This window comes from Salminus brasiliensis, chromosome 13 (genome assembly GCF_030463535.1).
Source record: "Salminus brasiliensis chromosome 13, fSalBra1.hap2, whole genome shotgun sequence".
Lineage (NCBI taxonomy): Eukaryota > Metazoa > Chordata > Actinopteri > Characiformes > Bryconidae > Salminus > Salminus brasiliensis.
In genome coordinates this window covers 2906758-2926559 of record NC_132890.1, presented here as the reverse complement: position 1 = coordinate 2926559, position 19802 = coordinate 2906758, and the positions used below count along the sequence as shown (strand labels likewise).

General features: G+C 41.6%; 3 protein-coding genes across 17 annotated transcripts in view; 1 reads left to right on the top strand and 2 right to left on the bottom strand.

Moving 5' to 3' along the window:
• Position 1: 1 nt before the first annotated feature.
• Positions 2–7203, top strand: miox (myo-inositol oxygenase). Its single transcript, XM_072695326.1, has 10 exons — positions 2–19; positions 964–1044; positions 1147–1227; positions 2261–2423; positions 4393–4460; positions 4578–4687; positions 4910–4977; positions 5553–5602; positions 5710–5822; positions 7095–7203. The coding sequence occupies exons 1-10, from the start codon at positions 2–4 to the stop codon at positions 7201–7203; spliced, it is 861 nt and encodes a 286-aa protein (XP_072551427.1).
• On the bottom strand, positions 4655–16915 carry lmf2a (lipase maturation factor 2a). Of its 4 annotated transcripts, XR_011980792.1 has the most exons (18): positions 16718–16915; positions 15663–15916; positions 14935–14963; positions 14533–14723; positions 13926–14104; positions 13684–13822; positions 13317–13451; positions 12863–12968; positions 12352–12448; positions 12052–12234; positions 11594–11762; positions 11340–11451; positions 11066–11174; positions 8519–10294; positions 8112–8216; positions 7925–8032; positions 6692–6809; positions 4656–5343 (listed from the first exon to the last, which is right to left on the bottom strand). XR_011980792.1 is itself a non-coding variant. In XM_072695324.1 (14 exons), exons 1-14 carry the CDS (start codon positions 16821–16823, stop codon positions 9860–9862), a joined length of 2244 nt encoding a protein of 747 aa, XP_072551425.1. In that variant the 5' UTR covers positions 16824–16915; the 3' UTR covers positions 8335–9859. The 4 variants fall into 4 exon arrangements, 1 of the variants encoding a protein (XP_072551425.1); XR_011980790.1 differs by having other exon boundaries at positions 4655–5343; positions 7925–8216; XR_011980791.1 differs by having other exon boundaries at positions 4658–5003; positions 7925–8216.
• Positions 16916–17989: 1074 nt separating this feature from the next.
• c2cd5 (C2 calcium dependent domain containing 5) overlaps positions 17990–19802 on the bottom strand; it is a 43297-nt gene continuing 41484 nt past the window's right edge. For all 12 annotated transcript variants that reach the window (XM_072695920.1, XM_072695928.1, XM_072695915.1 and 9 more), the window contains 2 exons: positions 19511–19657; positions 17990–19130 (listed from right to left, as the gene is read on the bottom strand). In XM_072695920.1, coding sequence (XP_072552021.1) covers positions 19005–19130; positions 19511–19657 — 273 coding nt within the window. In that variant the 3' untranslated portion in view covers positions 17990–19004. The remainder of the gene's footprint in view (positions 19131–19510; positions 19658–19802) is intronic.

Sequence of the window (19802 nt, the reverse complement as noted above, 5' to 3'; positions counted from 1 at the left end):
TATGAGAGTGATTAACTTGGTGAGTAACTCTCTACACACTATGTGTGTGTGTGTGTGTGTGTGTGTGTGGTTCCTCTTAAGTTTCTACATACATATATATATATATATATATATATATATATATATATATATATATATATATATATATATACCACTTAATTATTTTTCCTAAATCTGCATCTCTACGTGTTCGGCAATCGTTTTTATTCCAGGCATTTCATTAAACAGAGCTGAGTTATCTGAATCTGAATCTGAATCTGCAGACTATGAACGGCATAAAGTCCCAACAGCAATGTGAGAGACTAGTGGAGAGCCGGCCGAGACAGGAGAGCTGTGATTGGCCATCGAGCTTATTATTTCAGCATAGTGATTTCTGAATGCTCTCAGAGTTCAGATATTAGTACTGTGTTTAAATCTGAATAATAACTTCTTTACTTTATAATTATTATCATCATTTCTTTGCATTTTGTTTTTGAGCAGTTTTATTTCTGCAAATAAATAAATAAATAAATAAATGCTCCAAATAGTAAATATTTTTATTTGTTTATCTATAAGTTTAGGGGAAATGTTGTCCATGGTTTATGAAATACAGCACAAATGTTTATTTCCCTAAAACTCACTGCCTATAAACAGTAAAACCAGAGAAACTGATCATGTAGGGTGGTCTCCTATTTTTTCTGTATATATATATATATATATATATAAATAAATGTAGGGTGATTCACATTATGTCAAAAAGTGAAAAATGAAAAGTGTTTTTGTAGGACAGCATCGATATATAATTTCTAGATCATTTCTAAGTGCATTTATGATGTTTTGGGGAATTTACTACACATAATTAATAATTTGATATGTAATGATATGCATATTAATGTACATATAATAAATATATTTATGTAAAAGTTGATGGTTGGAGCCAGAAATGCAAATCCATGCCGCCTTCATCGTTTTCCCCTGTAATAGGGTCCGGACCCCTCACTAGCGTACCGTCCCGAGTACCTGCTTAAAGAGGGCAAGGACGAGTCTCAGTTCAGGAACTTTGAGGTAAAAGATCTACAACAGCTCAAATAAGAGATGTAAGAAACGGTCTGGGACATTTCTCACAGCCACCCCTCTACCCTGCCTTTCTGTGTGTGTGTGAGACAGAGCGGAGCACTTTTTGACCGTGTGTTTAACACATACAGACTGATGCACACACACCAGACCCTGGACTTTGTCAAACAGAAGGTCGGTAATCTTTACTGCACTCCTCCCTAATCAGTCGGTCACACAGTAAACTGAAGCCAGACTCAGTCAATAGTGCTGAAATCATTCCCCAGATGTTGGCATGTGCACACATGCAGGCCATGTGCTTATTTGCAGAGATTTACCTGAACTGTAACCAGCATTATGCACTGTTTAATAGTGGACTAGCGGACAGCATCCTTCTGATTAGGCTGCTGATCTGTAAAGGTGGACTGATTACCCTCCAGAACTTAATTAAAGAATAAAAAAGTAAATTTAAGTTTATATCTGCTATTGTTCACAAACGACGCACCATTTTATAGCAGCACCTTTCTCCTACTTATCCTGTTATTAACCTGTTCATTTCGTCTGAAATAACTGTCTCTACTGTCCAGAGAAGACAACTTTCTACACCTGGCATTAGGCAGCATGGTGCCAATAGGTTCATGTTTATTTATCAGCTCCAGAGAGTCCTATTCTATTGGCAGTACCTCTCTACAGGGACTAGACATTATTTAAAGTAGCTGAATATCTTCATTAGAAGGGTGTCCACAAAGATTTGGACATATAGTCTAGGTAGGTGGCCCAGGTGACCCATCTAAAATTGAATAAAGTGGGGTGCTGATCATCCAACATCCTGACCTCACTTACTAACGCTGCTCATGTCGTTGAGTGCATTTAAATCCTCACAGCAGTGTTCCTCCAGAATCTAGTAGAAAGGCTTCTTCTCTGGTCAGTAGAGACAGTTACTCCTACAGAAGCAGGTGTCCCAATACTTTTGTCCATATAGTGCAGATGCATGGAAGACAAAGCCTGGATTAATGTCTTCCATGCAGCTACTTAATGGCCACCTAAGGTGAATGGTAATTATGAAAATATAATAATAATAATTCACATAATAAACTTCACAGTCGTCCGTTGTCAATCACAGAAACCAGTTAATGATCTTCTGGAACAGGATGTGACTTTTTATATAAATAAATTAATCACGCCATTATATAACCATTATTTGCTGTCCTTCACCTCTGACCTCCAGCATGCGGAATGGGGGGGCTGTACTCACTCTAGCATGACTGTGATGGAGAGCATTGATTGTCTGGACCAGCTGATCGATGAATCCGACCCGGACGTTGACTTCCCAAACTCTTTCCACGCCTTCCAAACGGCTGAGGGCATCCGCAGGGAACACCCAGACAAGGGTGAGGGATCAGCATGCCATCCACCCCGACCTACCCTGCATGAGACGTCACAGTGTTATTTACTAACAGTCCAAATCAATAATACTGTGAATTTACTGAGGCTGCCAGAACAAGTCTACGTAATCGATGACGCCAGCGCTGAAAACAGTACTAATATTATTATTAGTAGTAGTAGTATTGCTATTATTATTGTTATTATTATTGATATAAGTATTATTAGTAGTGGTAGTATAGAATTTATTATTACAGTTATTATTATTGATATAAGTAGTAGTAGTATTGCTATTATTATTGTTATTATTATTATTGATATTAGTAGTAGTAGTAGTGGTAGTATAGAATTTATTATTATTATTATTATTATTATTATTGATATTAGTAGTAGTAGTATTGCTATTATTACTGTAGTTGTGGTTATTATTATTGTTATTATTATTATTATTATTAATAATGATAATGATATTGTTTTATTATTATTAGTGGTTGTCTTGCTATTATTATTAATAATAATAACAGCAGTTTTGTTATTATTATTATTAGTAGTATTGCTGTTATTATTATTTGTAGTAGTCATAGCTTTGTTATTATTATTATTATTATTAGTAGTAGTAGTAGTAGTAGTAGTAGTAGTATTGATAATATTATTAATAATAATAACAGTAGTTTTGTTATTATTATTAGTAGTATTGCTGTTATTGTTATTTGTAGTAGTGGTAGTTTTGTTGTTATTATTATTATCATTATTATTGACGTGTTTTTTTTATCTGGCTGCTAAATACACTCAACTTTAGAATTACCACTGAATAAGTGATTTTAGGCTCGAATCTAGGCTTGAGCATAATTACACCATAAATACATCTATATCAAATATAATATATGTATACTCTGATTTACCCTGGTTAACTTTGATAGGACAGTTTGAACCTACTGTTTTACACTTTAAGAAGAGAGCACTGTAGTTTTGGATTTGTTTAGATGAATCAACAGTAAAGCAGCTGTTAGTGACAGCCCTGCAATTAATGCTTTAACATAAAATAACCTTATATTAGTGTTTCAGCGTCTGTAAGTATTTAAATTCTTGGATGTTTTCCCATTCTATTGCTTTTATAAATGGAATCATAATCAATATAATTTGGATTAAAAAAACAAACAAAATAAAACCTCTTTAAGGCGGAGTGAAACAGATTCACCATGCAGACTAAAGAACCCCTCACACAGCTCAGAGAAAAGCTTACTAAACAGGTCATCCAGGTCAGGGAATGAATACAGAAAATGTCCAACTCACTGAACGCCCCCTGGAGTTCAGTTAAATCCACCATTAAGAAATGAAGGAATACGACTAGAGCAGACCGTCCTCACACAGTGAGTGACCGCGCAAGAAGGCCATCAAGACTCCTATGACTACTCTGAAGGAGGTAAAAGCTTCAGCAGCAGAGATGGGAGAGACTCTGCATTAAATCTCGACTACACTTCACCCAAAGTCACGTGGCGGGCTCCAAGCCCAACTGGAAGAAGGTTCTTTAGTCTGATGAGAACAAATGGAGCTTGTTGGCCATCAGACTAGACGCTAGGTGCTAGATGCTAAGCATGGTGGTGGCAGCATCAATTTATCTCCTTCAGTTCAGTCACAGGTGTCCTGATGGCAGAAAACATTATTTGAGGGGGTGAACCCTTTTTATCGGCACTGTACGTGCAAAAGCAGTGGTGGCTCAGCAGTTGGAGACCCGGGCTATTGACCCACAGGGTTGTGGGTTCGATACCCGGGCTCGGCAAGCCGCCACTGTTGGGCCCTTGAGCAAGGCCTCTTCACCCTCTCTACTCCCTGGGCGCTGGAGTTGGCTGCCCACCGCTCTGGGTGTGCGAGTGCTCACTGCCCCTAGTTCACTAGTGTGTGTGTGTTCACTTCCACAAATGGGTAAAATGCAGAGGACACATTTACAAGCACCTTCCTAATGTACTCTTTCCCCAGACTGGTTCCAGCTGGTTGGTTTGATCCATGACATTGGGAAAATCATGGCCCTGTGGGGAGAGCCGCAGGTAAACCTCATTAACTTATTAAGATGAACTCACCTGAGTCATGCTTTACACTGCAGCATCCATTAAGCCGAGGCAGCACTCCTCTGATGATGACGTCATGATGTCTTTATGTTTAAGTGGGCAGTGGTTGGAGACACATTCCCTGTAGGCTGCAGGTTCCAGAGCTCAATCGTTTTCAGAGACTCTACATTTGTGGAGAATCCAGATGAGAAGAACAGCAGCCTCAAGTTCGTCAGCAATTCCTTCATGCACACGTCCACATATCACTGACTTTCCCAATTTAACAGCCTGAAGTTTGTCTGGCAGCATGCTCATAAACATCTGAACCAAAAAGCTCCTTCAAAATTAGTTGATCAGTTCTCCAGTCTTCTCTAATGTTCTCCAGTGCTCTCTAATCCAGCATCATACACCACAAGCTTCTCACCACACTCTCTTCTTTTCTTCTACAGCACAGAGTGTGGGATGTATGAAGCTCACTGTGGACTTGAGAACGTTCTGATGTCCTGGGGACACGACGGTGAGTCCAAGTGGACCATAGAGACCCTGTGAATAATAAACACTGAAGCAAACACCACCACCCTTAATGTACACCCTAATGGAAATATAATATATATGGACATATACATGTTTGATACACTACATGTCCAAATGTTTGTGGACACCCCTTCTAATGAACCATGCTGCCGAATGCCAGGTGTGGGCTATAGAGGGGTATAAAGCCCCCCAGCATTGAGCAGTGGAACAGCTGTATTATCTGGAATGATGCATGATGGTGGAGTTCCATCCAATGTATTTGGGATGAGTTGGGAAGTTGAGGTGGGGATGATGAGGTGGGGTGATGATCATCATTCAACATCCTGACCTCCTTAATGCTTACTTGTTGCTAAAAGTAATCAAATCCAAACAAAAGCAGGATCAGCTCTTTTAATACCCTTGATTTCAGAAGACACAGTGAATGAGCAGGTGTCCCAATACTTTTGTCTATCTAGTGTGTTGTATATAAAGGAATTACATAGATTATATGTAATTTATGTGAAATCTATGAACTGCCATTCACACACACAAGCAAGATGAACCGTTCCTCTGTTGCAGAGTATCTGTACCAGGTGATGAAATTTAACAAGTGTCCGATCCCTGAGGAGGTCAGTGTTTACTCTGTGACAGAAATGTGATTATTTTACTAGACGTCTACTTTCCTGGACAGTGTACTTTACTCTCTCCCTCTCTCTCTCTTACGCATTCCTCTCAGGGTCTGTACATGATCCGGTTCCACTCGTTCTACCCTTGGCATACTCATGGAAACTACATGCACCTGTGCAATGACAAAGATCTGAAAATGCTGCCCTGGGTCAAAGAGTTCAAGTATGCACTACCTATCACCTATTACCTTTCTCTCACACAGACGCAGAACCTCACCTGAGAAAATGCTGAATAAGACCTTTTTTAGAGCCCTTAATACCAGCAGTAGTGAGTTTCTGTATGTTTGTCTTCTTTTGACCATTTCCAGAGCGACTTCAAAAGAAGCCCAGTATTCATTTTAGGTATTATCTAGAACACTAGTACCTGGTTTGGCTAATCTGTGCTTTCTTAATGGGATCACCCCAGATGTGATAAAATCAGCCAAGACAAGTCTAGTGTCCAAATTTTGCTTTTTCACTTCAGCACTGTGGATACCCCAGCCAACATGGGCTAGGTGGGCTCCAGGTGGGCACGGGCTCTGAGTGGGTTTGTTTATTATTGCTGTCCAATAAAAAACATGCAACTGTGAATGGAAATGAGTTTTCTCATTTCTCATTTCTTGGAGAAATCTAAAACTTGGCAGTGGCTTTCATTGGACAACAACGATGTACTTTGTTAGTGGGACACAGTTGGGTTTTCCAAATGGGCCCAATTGTTACAGCCGCCCTAACCTCACATTGGTTATATCCAGCGCCCCCCCCTCCTCCTCTCTCCTCCTATCACTAACGCTGGTGGTAGTGCTGTTAGGGCTCTGGAGCTCTGGGCTATTGATGACAGGGTTGTGGGTTCGATGCCCAGGCTCAGCAAGCTGCCACTTCCACAGCAAGGCCCTTCACCTTCTCTGCCCCCTAGGCACTGGAGTTGGCTGCCCACCGCTCTAGGTGTGTGTGTGTCCTCACTGCCCCTAGTTCACTATTGTGTGTGTGTGTTTACTACCACAGAGAGGTCAAAAGCAGAGGACATAGCACAGTGACAAATATGTGCACCTTTACCTTTGGTGGGCATCCATATGCGGTGCCAACATGAAACCCAGTTGGGCTCCCCATACAGGCCCTGGACAGCTGGACGAGGCAACCAAACAATAGACGTCATTAGCCACCAAAATCCTTTCTGTAAATACATTCACACACACACACACACATTCTTCTTAACCTGTTCAAACCACATCCAGAACATCATTAGGGTGGAGCACACCTGGCAGTGTAGCTCATGGGACACTGTAACGTCCTGTAAACTATATTAAAAAAAAGTTATGATGTGTCCTAAACCACATCAGCAAGTCTAGTGTGGTAACAGTGACCTTACGTCCAGTTTTGTGGCAAACTACTGATATTTCAATGTTGAACTGTAAAATAGTGATGAGCTTTTTACTGATGTGTGTGTTTCTCTCCACAGCAAGTTCGATTTATACACTAAAAGCACAGACCTGCCTGATGTGGAACAGCTGAAGCCGTATTACCAGTCCCTTATTGACAAGTACTGCCCAGGAGTGCTGTCCTGGTGAACGCACACCACGCTCTTCCTGACCGGTACTACCTGTAGTACCACATGAAGCGAATTAGCCTACCGACGTTAATTTGAGCTCTCACTGAACGCTCAAGGTTGCTTAAAGAAGAAGTCTCTGAACCATGGGAAAGCTTGTACACACTTTATAGTACATATAAGAGTTTGTAAATCATGAGTCATGAATCTGGTACTGGGTGCTGTGATCCTCTTCCAGACCGTTTAAAACATCATTAGGTGTGGTTTGGTTGAGTGAGTCTGATGCTTCCTTTATGTTTAACCATTAACAGTGCCATACATGCCAGTTGTTCACCTATTCCCTGTACACTGAGAGGTAAAGGAGTCTTTTAAGGCCATTTAATCACACCTTGAATGTATTCTAAAGCATTAAACAAGTCTTTTAAGGCCATTATGTCACCCCTTTACTACATACTGACGTGTAAAAGAGTCATATAAGGCCATTTACGGTATGCAGTAGTCTTATACGGCTATGTAACCACCTCAGTACTGCATACTGCTGTACAATATAGTCTTATAAGCATGTTTAATCACATATTCACTGGATACTGATGTGTAATAGAAAATTATAAGGCCATTTAATCAACCTATATGTACACTGATATGTAATAAGAGTTATACACGCCTGCTGAATCACCTCTTCACTGTATACTGATGTGTAAAGTGGTCTAGTGAATCAACTACACTTTGAGTCTAATGCTCACCTCCTCAAAACCTACGTCACTCTCTCTCGGCGACACCTGCTGCTTGGTTTCCCATCCATCATCATAACCATAACCACCAACACCAACACCACCACCACCACCATCATCCTTTGAACGACACAGAAGATACATTGACCAGATGAACCTAATTAAAGTACTGCAGATGTGACTGTCTGGCTTTACACACCGTCCTGCTGTTCCCTCTTCTCCTATTATTCTCTGATTTGTTATTTTCGGTCCTCCTGAAGGCCAGTCAGGCCTTAATTGTCCAATTCCCCTCTCTTGTCTCTTCCTGCAAATCGATAGCAAAGACTACTTTAAAAACACAGATAATGGGTATTCTGCATTTGTTGTGTGTTGTTATAGATCAAACTCTCAGTGCCTCACATCTGGACTGTATAAACAACTGCTTTTTTTGATTGTATGTTTTATTAGAAATGATAGAAAATATGCTTCAGGATTTTCTTTGGGGAAAAACACAAGACACCAAAGGCAAGTAGGAGAGGAGTGCACACTTCAGAAAAAACGAAGCAGAAAACAAGGGCTGGGGAAGCCCATAAAACAGAGATACAGTACAAATATAGACAAACTCACAACTGCATCACTGTTAGGACCAGCAGATACAAGGACAGGCATGAAGAAAAGGCAAAAGGCAGCGTGAATCTCTCACACACACACCCCTCAGCATGGTTCTGGAAGATTCCCAAGCTCCCATCTCCATTTCAAAACTTTCTGACCAGTCAGAAGAACATTAGTGTTAGAGAGTCAGGACCAGATTCCATCACACTGCCCATTTCAGGTGTGATGGCCACTCAACTGACAGTTCTCAGGATTGTTCAGAACCCTGGAGAAGGTTGATAATACTGAATGTTGGTAATCGTAAGGCAGGAGACACATGGCTCCACAGGCTGGCAGGCCCTGGAAAGATAGAGCACATTAACCAAACACCAACCCAAATCATTCATGGGTTCTGCAGCAATGCCACAGCTAGCAACAGAAGAACACTATACACTGTGTTCTTCAAGTGATGCCATTGGACAGAAGTCCTCAAATCTGAATCCTGAGTCTAGTTTCCAGTCCTGGACAATGTAATTCTTGGCAGGTGTGGCTCTACGTGGATGATCAATTACACTAACCGTCCCTGGACTGGAACTGGATTCAAGGTCCAGATTTGAGGACCTGAGCCATTGAAGAACCACTTAGAGTTCCATAAAGAACTATTTTTGTATTCTTACAGAACATTACATGCTTCTTTCTGGAACCAAACATGGTTCTTCTATGGCATCTCACAAAGAACACCGTTATCTTTAAGAGTGTAGGTTACTCAGGAATCACAGGAGTGTGTGCACATGTACTACATTCAAATTTGATGAAGTGGGTCCAAAAACAGAGAAGCCTTACACAATGGCTAATATAAGTGCATGAATAGAAATGAGATATTCCTCAAAGTCTATAGAGCAAGGGTTGGACACGGGGGGCTGGAATCCAACAGTTAGCTAACAGTTCCCTGCTCCAAGAGACCTACTAAACCTGGCGATTGACAGGAGAGTTGAATCAGGTGTGCTTGTGCAGAAAAAGCACAAAACTGTGCAGGAATCTGGACCTCCAGGACCAGTGTTGCCCACCCTTGGTCTAGGGGATAGAGCTTAAAAGGAGCAGAATCTTGCAGTTAGCCACACAAGGCAAAAAAATGAAGCATCCAATAGGATCAGAGAAGATATAAAGGATGTTCTACTTGAATGGTCTTCTTATCCTCACTGAGAAACTCAAAGAACAGCTCGGGTATCTTCTTGAGAGTGTTTGAAATAGACAGACAAGCTTTATTAAGTGCTGGTGTTAATTAGGGAGGCGACAGTTACAGCAGTCCCGACCGTGGCTCTCTGCTTCTCCTCCAGCAGTAGATTAGAGTAGATTCCGGGAAGCAGAAGCACAAGTTCACTTTCTTTTCCTAAGACGATCTGGCCTCGCCGAGTTCCCCTCTCCAACATCATTTTCCTTATTCTCCTCATTCACGACTTCTTCATCCTCCTCTTCCTCGCTCATGTCCTCCCCCTGTTCTCCATCTGCTTCTTGTTTCTCTTCCTCCCCTCTGTCCTCTTTCTCTTCTTCCTCTTTCACGCTCTTCTTCTCCACCTTCTCCTGCTCCTCTTTCTTTGCAGTCTTTTCGGAAGGGGGTTTGGCAGCGCGACTGTGTGAGTGCTGTGGAGCGCGAGTGCATGAACGGAGGGTGTTGATCAGACAGATCGCAGCAGCTGAGCTGAACAGTGTCCAGAGCAGGAGTGGAGGAGGCACGTCCCGCACATGCTCACCAACATACTTCAACACGCGCGGCAGCCAGGCCTCCGAACCTCGCCGCACAGGAGGCTTGTCCTGAGAAACACACATCACACAGCACCACAGGAATGGTAAAACAGACCAATAGAAGTAATGCATATACACACATACATTTACGCATATATACATATATATGGCAGAAATAAGCTCTAGCAAACATGTCTGGGTAACCATCAAATTTGATCATTTTTATTTCTGCAATCCATCCGAATCAGCAGATGCCCCAGACACTGTGTAATCAGGCGAACAGGCCCAAAATGTATATATATAAATATATATAAAAGAATTGTAATACTCTATATTATTATTATCGTTATAATCATTCTTATTACTATATAAAGGTCTAACAGGTGTTAAGGTGAGTGATGGTCCCTTTCAGTAGTAAACAACCAATATATACAAAATATAAACACACTATCATACTTATCCAAATGTATGAGCTAGAATATATAATGTATATTATCTACACTCTGGGATATATAAAGGTTATACATTGCTATTTACACATAGATAGTAGACCTAAATAAATCATATATATATATATATATATATATATATATATATATATATATATATATATATATATATATATATATATATATATATATATATAGTCCAAATATGTATAGTCCCTCTAGTGTCAATACCTAATGTATTCATTAGAAGGCATGTCCACAAACATTTGGACAAGCAGTATTTACACACAATGACTGACCCACACACAGACACACACACACACACACACACACACACACAAAAGAACAAACACGCCCATTTCTCTCCCTTACTACTGTTCAAACTGCTTACCTTCAGACCATGCTGAGCAAGCATGTGCTCCAGAAAAGCATTACCCAGGTGGACAACGGGGTAAAACTCCTCCACATAGATCCTCCTCCACCACCTCTGTGGAAACGACCTGCATGAACACACACAGCTGATATGACTCTAACACTGAGACGGGTCAGGTCGGTTCAGCTAATGGTTAGAAGAAAAGGACTCCAATGTCTGTCTGACCTGTTTACTGTCCAAACCTGCCTGATCGCTAATGAAGCCACTAGGCTGCTGTGGGACGGTCACTCACCCGTCCTCCTTGGGTTCTGTGAACCAGTATTTGTAGCGGTGAGCACGGATGTATACTGGAGGCTGCTGACTGAACGGGTACTGAGACTCATCTGTCTGAATGAGTTTGATCACTGTTCAGCACACACACACACACACACACACACACACACACACACAAAAAAAATAGGTCAAATTATACATACGATGCACTAAAATAAACAGCATTCACAGCCCCCACCCGGTCAGTTCTCATGGTCTCAGACGCCTCCTCACCGTCTTTCTTGCCCTGCAGGAGTCTGTGTACGAGGCTGCTGAACCAGGGGCTCTGGGTCTGGGGTCCCAGTGCTGCAAACCACATCTGCCAGTCCAACCTAGGCTGGTGTGGGGTCACCACTGGTGGTGCTCTACTCACATTCCCGGGTTTATACATGAACTCAATCTCCTGTAAAACCAAAAGACACACACACACACACACACACACACACACACATTATTATATAGTGGGACCATTAATGTAATTACTGTATTATGTTATTATCCTCATAGTGTGACAATAGAGGAGAAGAAACATTTAAATACTGTCAGCCATTGTTCTTTATAACACCAGTCATCTCTATTTGTACCATTTATGGATCATACCTGTGTGAAATGTACCATTTTTTATGGATCAAAAACACACACACACACACACACACACACACACACACACACACACACATATATGTACTGACCGTCCAAGTGCTGCCATCCATACTGCCCTCGATGACAACCTCAGGGCGGCCCCCCACTCCGGTCATCCTCCGGAACAGACCATACGAGTTGACCAGCTGGTAACGATCGGTCACCTCAAATGCTTTGCGCACTCCAGGCCAGATATTACTGTTAGCCTCATACTCTATGAAGGTGTAGGGAACCTGTAGGGAACACACACTCAACATTACACAACAACTACACAATTACACACAGACACACATTTCAACAGAGAAATAACCCAAAATACAATGATGTAGAAGGTCACCATGGCTACTCACCAAACTAATGGCAAACATGGAGGCTGCAGCTGCAGCAAAGACTGCCCAATGCACTGTGCTCCACAGACGCCACAGTATACCCTTCACACATGCACTCCTGAAACCCATGAAGAATACACACACTTCATTAATACACAAGCACAAGACCCTCAGCACAGACCCTAATGCTCCAGCATGGCAGACAATGGCGCACAAGCAGAAGATCCATCTTCATGGCGAGATCACCTCCAACCCAAACCTAACGAACCTCATTTGGCTAATCAAGGAATTATATAGGAAGATAATAACAAGATGGACCAGATGGTTCAACTTTGATAAGGGCAGGTAGATCTCCAGAAGGATGTTTAGGAACACACCTACACCTTCTACACCTTTTCCTACTGTTGCATTACAGTGCCATCTGCAGGACATCGGCCTGTTTGTGACACAGAACAGAGCTACATGAGAAAATGGAGATACACATGGCAGTGCATTGCTGCAAGCCTGCAGGACACTGTAAGTAATCACTTACTTGAACATGGCAGTGATGATCTCCCAGGTGAGACAGAGAACCCCAATCCAAATACTGGGAATGGTGACCAGCTTCAGAAACCCATTAAACTCATAGTGTGTAAATGCTAGAAGGGACGCAAAAATAGAAAGATCTATCAACTGACCTTCATACTCCGAGTACATTGAGGGTGACCCTTATTTACAATGTAGTCGAGCAGAAACTCAAAATATGGATTAAGTAATACGTAATGAGAATAATTACAAAAAAAGGTCAGATAGTGATATAGTAACATAACTATAACTATAAATACATAAATAAATAACTAAATAAATAAAGTTTTAAAAATGGTATACAGTGAATGTTCAGCTATGTATTATATAACTATAATATACAATATATATTTATAATATATAACTTCCACTATATGCAAAAATCTATTTAAAAAATAATGAACAAAAATATTATGTCCTACCTGTTTTAGAAGACACACTTTTTTTGTCCCACTCCACTTTCAGGTCAAAGTAGAGGACAGTCCAGTAGGCAAGTAGTCCATACACAGCCAGTTCCACCAGCAGGCAAAACCATGACAGAACTGTCTGCAGAGATGCTGCAAATAGCAAGAAATTTTACAAAGGATTTATTACATTTATATTTATTTTATTACATTATAGATTTTAGATTCTATTAGGTTTACATAAATATTATAAACCTAGAAAATGAATATTTTTATTTAGAATCGATAGAGCTTAGAGAAAAGGCTTGGGGAAAAGATTTTATCAAACTTAAAAAATAAATAAATAAATAAAGAAAGAAAGAAAGAAAGAAGAACCAGATCATACTTCGTTCTTCCCGTGGAGCGCGTCTGCAGAGCCAGAAGTTTATGTGCTGGTCGTCCAGTAAAGAAAGGCACAAAGTGATGGTCAGCAGATTAAAGAAGTTGTAATTTCCTGACAGGATAATCAGCACCTGCAGTAAGACCTGTCCAATCACACAGAGACACATAAACCACCGGGACAAGCACATGAAAACAACACAGGACCAGTAGTAAGACAGGAGGTTAGCAGGGAAAATCGCCGCTCACCTGCATGTAAAAGGCAACAAGTCTGTGTCTACGGATGGGGCTGAGGAAGAGGAAAGGGGCGGGGATCTCGATGACGTATGTGCCCACCACACTGAGCTTCTGGAACCAAACTGGCAACTGGTGAGCAAACCAGGCCAGAGATGTGGGGATGCACTGAGTCTCATAGTGATAGGTCAAAGCTGTGAACACAGAAAGCACACCTGTGATGGGCGGGGTGATGCTCGATATAGGAGGTCAGTAGTCTGGTCACTAAAATTGGCTCCTGCAGCTTCTCCACTTTGCTGTGTGCAGCGGTTCCTTCGGCCTGTAACACTCATGAATGCAGAAGCTCCAACATGATCCTGGTCCAGGAGAGTCTGCTTGTGGCTGGGTGCTTCTGCCTGCCTGCCTGCCTGCCTGCCTGCCTTCTGGACCAGTTTCTCCTGCTGTGTGACTTTGCCTTTGTTAGCCCAACCCCTCTGTTTATGCCCTACTTTATGTTTTTTCTTCTGGTGCCTGGAGACTGTTGCTGCTGTTCTGCTATAATAACAATAATAATAACAATAATAATAATAATAAATTACTATTACTATAAGTTTGAATTGTTTGGGCCCACTTTCTCCCTCACCTGTGAGGCCCCACCAAGTGGGGCAACGGCTGGTCAGCTTCACCACGCCCGAGGCAAACATGAGCCGAAAGAGCAGCCAGCGCACCAACCAGAAGGTCATGTCGTCATGGACACTTAACTTCCGCCCCCAGGGCATGTTCATGGGGGCAACGAGGATGGCCAGAAAGCCCACCTCCAACAACAGATTATCCCTGAGAGAGCGAGAGAAAGAGATTGTTTACAGTGTACTGGACCGAAAGCATTTCACATCATGGTGTCGGGTGCAGTAATGGTTTCGACACAGATGCGAATGACCCGGCTACTTTGTTTCCTCAGTTGCATAGCAGCCTCACAATGTTACAGAAACCAACACACAACACACACCAACCCCATGCAGAAGAGATAAGCTGAACCTCTACTCACCACTGGAAGTACAGAAAGACCTGGCCCACCTGTAGAAAGACCACCATGTGAAAAGCTATTCACGGAGCCACGCTACACAACATCTAGTGGGTTGTCTTGATACCAGGATTGTTTTCAGGTGTAACATTATGATGCTTGACACCAAAGAATACTCAAAATATTAAATATTAAAATAAATGCTCAAGCCTAGACTCGGACTAATCTGCAGTGCGAAAGGTGATTGACCACTGAAGCCGTTTTAGTTTAATCTTCACCTTAATCGGAGTCAAATTATAACTACATTATATGTCCAAATGTTTGTGGACACTCCTACTAATGAACGCACTCAGCGAATTTGAGCTGCACCCATTACTGACAGACGTATGAACCTATCGGCACCATGCCTAATGCCAGACTTTGGAGCCGTGGAACTGCATGTTCTCTGGAATGATGGTAGTGCTCCATCCTATGCTTTTGGGAAGAGTTGGGGATGAGGTGAGGTGGTGATTATCCAACACTAGTTGCTGAATGCAATCAAATCCTTACAGCAATACTCCAACAACTAGTAGTTACTCTCCACCAGAAAACAAAAGCAGGATACACCCTTGCTTTCAGAACAAACAATAAAAATAAGCAAGTGTCCCAATACTTTTGTCCATATAGTACATTACAGATTGCCGGTGCGTTCCAACTGTGCATTAATTAGAAATACTCATTTCTGAAAGGTAAGTTACAGTGACTGACAGTACCTGGTAGATTGACAGGTAGAGCACCCACAGCACCAGGTAAACTCTGCAGTCTCGGAGGGGGGGTACAGCTGTAGCTGCCAGGCTCAGCAGGGCTCCGGTCAGACTGAGCAGCTCCAGGCACTGCTGGGTGTCGAGACCAAGCCTGGGACCAAACCACAGCAAGGTGGGGGAGTCTCTCAACTGCTCCCACAGACTCTTTCCAGAGACCCTGAGCATCCACCGTGCTGGCAGCAGACCCTCGTTGCCATAAAGGCCTTGAGAGACAAGAAGGAGGACAGGTCAAACAGCTACACATGCATGCTGGACACATGCTGGTCCTTCTTCTACCTCATTAAATGACATTAAATATCATTTTATGGGATATTATGGGATTTAGCCCCAGCTAACAATTTTTGATTAGTAAAGCATTACTAAAAGTTCTTTTTTGGGGAACTTTTAATTGGTCTAGTTTTCTTTAGTTAAAATATATATATATATATATTCTCACAATTAATGGGTTAATTTTTTTTTTAAATTATTTTATTCATTTTTTTAATTAATTAAATATGGGTTATTTACGTTTGGTTGGCAAATTCATAATTTATTCTTTTTATCATCATCATCGTAAAGTGGAAAATATTTATTATGCATCAATTCAATATCAATTTTACAATCGTAATTTTTGTAACGTTTAATACTAACTTTCCTGGACCTTTTTAAAACGTTGCTGAACATCCTTTTAACGTTTTCCTAGCGCTGTGTTCAGTCCTGAATCCAAGCGACAAATCCAGGTCCAGACCGTGAAAATCCGTCCCAGGATTTTGCTTCGACTGCCTGGATGGCGCTGCTGCAGCAGCGCCATCCAGGCAGTCGAAGCAAAATCCTGGGACGGATTTTTACGGTCTGGACCTGGATTTGTCCACCGTTAGTCCTGAAGGCTTAAAAATGACCTAAACATCTCCACTCCACGTATTTGAGCTTCTTAACACATTTAACATGCAGATAAATCACTAGAATAACATTAAGAAGTGATCTTCTGAACTACCACAAGTTGTGGAGTGGAGTCAGAACCTCACCTGGAATCTGCACGTAAACAGAAGCAAAGGCAAACATGTAGATGGCAGACAGACACCACAGAAACATGTGTCTAGCTAATCTTGTTTCTCCCATTTTTCTGTACATGTCACAGGTCCTGACCCGGCCTGAATCCTCAAGTTAGGCGGAGGAGCTGAGCGGAAAGCCCAGCAGCAGCAGAGCTGTGTAAAACACTCCAGCAGACACGTCGCCCAGGGGACTTTTATTATGGAAGACAGCCGCGGACGCTACTGCGCATGTGCCAAACCGCTACACTGCTCAGACAGAGTCGAGAAATTCAATTTTTGCAGTTTTTTATTATTATTATTATTATTTTTAATAATTTTAATAATTAATAAAACGTAAAAGCATCTTTCTGAAATTAGGTCCTAAACCGTATTTCAATAAAGTAAAAATAAATGTTTCTGAAGCTAAACTGAGATTGTGATGCATTTCAGGTTCACAGATTGAAGATACACTGTATGTCCAAATGTTTGTGGACACCCTTTCTTAAGAATGCATTGCTGACACAGATGTGAAAATGCACAGACAGCTTGTTTAGTCCCTGTAAAGAAGCACTGCCAATAGAATAGCCATGGTGGAATAAACATGACTCTATTGGCACCATGCTGCCTAATACCAGGCGTGGGCTAGAGGGGTATAAAGCCCCCCAGCATTGAGGAGCTGTGGAGCAGTGGAAGAACTGTGTTCTCTGGAATGATGGTGGTGGTGGTGGTGCTCCATCAGATACTTCTGGGATGAGGTGGGGTGGTGATCATCCAACATCCTGACCTCACTAGTAAACATTTATCGCTGAATTCAGTCAAATCCTCACAGCAATGCTTCTCCTCCATAATCTGGTAGAAAGTCTTCTTCTCTGGACAGTAGAGACAGTTACTCCAACAGAAGCAGGAAACACTCTTTTTTAATACCTTTGATTTCAGAAGTAATGAATGAGCATGTGTCCCAATACTTATGTCCATATAGTTGTATGCATTTTTATTGACTATTTTATTTTCAATACATCAATTTTATTTTGTTGTTTAAAGTAAATGTAAACATAAACAACTAAATATATAAACGAGTTAATGAATTAATTAATCCCTCATACATTCTCTCTGTAGGCATTCTATGTTGAGCTAATTTTACATTAATGACTATATAGAAACTATAGTCTCCAAACATTAATTTCCACCGCCCCCCCAAAAAAAATTTTAATGATTCATTTTACTTGTGAAAAAAAAAAGATCAACACACCAGTCTCCAGTCCAGTCTTTAACATACATATTTTTAATTACTGTGCACCTTTTTGATTTGTCCTCAAGCAAACAGTCAGACAGACACACAGACAGACAGACAGACAGACAGAAAGACATACACACTTTGTAGACCATCAGTCTATAGATGAGCTGAGGATTCGGCAAGTGTCCAGCCTCGTCAAGCCAGCGGCCCTCTTTTTCCTCCATCTGTACATTCAAGTCTTTCTTGGGCAGTTTGCTTTTGGCATCCCTCCACCCTAGTATCCAAGTATGGAAAGGACTAGCTGGCATTGCACATGCAAGAACAAGGAACCAGGATCAACCCCTGAGGATGATCCCAAACTGCTTTTACACAGAATACGCAGCCAGTCTGGCACATGGACTAAAATACAGAAAAAAACAAAAACAATTCCAGCATATATATATATATATATATATATGTTTGTTTTTTTTTACACATGATTGAAATGTGATCAGTAGTACATCTTGGGAGATGTCTAAAATGACACTAAGCGTGGCAGGATTTCTGGACGTAGGACGTAGGCATGGGTGTGTGTGTGCGCGTTTACTTCGTTCCTTTGGTGGAAAAATAAAAAGATGGCCACTGAGAGACTCTCTCAATGCTGACACTGTTAGACACACACACTCTATAAACGTCATTTATCTCTTAGCTACCTCGGCCAGGCTTCTCTCGGATGAACGGAATGTGTACAGCATGGCTGGCGAATGGAAGCATGGCGATTTTCCTTGCAAAAAGGCTTTCAGTAGAAGCTTCACCTTGTGTCTCATGGATCCATATGGGTGTGAAAGGTAATTTCTAGAGTACGCCATACAAACGCTCTGCAAATGTGTAGAGCTCCCCTTAAAAACGGTATGCGTGTTTGACAGGCGGTCAGGTTCTCTTTTCTTTACTCGTCTTTGGACGTTCTGATGGTGCCGCAGAGGCAGACGCTAAAACTGTTAGACTGGACTTGGAGTGGATGAGTGTGTTTAAGGTTATAGAGAGTGTGTGTCCGTGTGTTCGTCATCTTCACGTTCCCTCTCCGCTGCTGGATGTTTGTGTGCTTGCTGACTGTGGCTGTGGAGGCGTGGCCTCGAGCTCGGATTCTCGGACGAAGATCACAGCATCTCCACTGACATTGATAAGGCACTGAGCCTGGAGGGGAGAGGTATAAATAAATAAATAAATAAATAAATAAAAAATAATAATAATAAAAACACTTTAAAAAAAAAAAAAACTTTTAGACTGCCAGGATTTCAGCAATTAAAGGAGACTGCTGTGCTGTTATACACAGTTCCAGTGTGTCTGGGAGAAAAATCCCCAAATCATCATGGTCTTGTATTTACAGAACATGGCATGTACACCACACACAGCAACAAAGTGTTGGTGGTGTAAATGCCATCTTCTGTAAATACAAGACCATGACAGTGTCCAAAACCCACGATAAAAGGTTGGCCCACACGGGTACATGCCTTCTCAGAATAACAGAGCAGTCTGAGTATGTGAATGATGAACAGGTGTGTAAAAGCACTGACCTGGTTCTTGTTAGGATTCTCCATAAACACACACTCCTTCATGCTGTAGGACACAACAGCATTTCCACCGAGAGCAGCTACATGGGCTCGTACCATAGCAAAGACCTCAGCTATAAACGAATGCAGGAACCCGCTTACACCACCCTCCTGAGAGACAGAGACAACGAGAGAGACAGAGAGACAAAGACAGTTGGTTAAGGGGGGGGTCTAATGCCATGTATGTGACCTGGTCGGAGAGAGAGACAGAGTGCAAAATTATGTAGTACTGTTTGAAAGCTGGCAATAGTGGGAG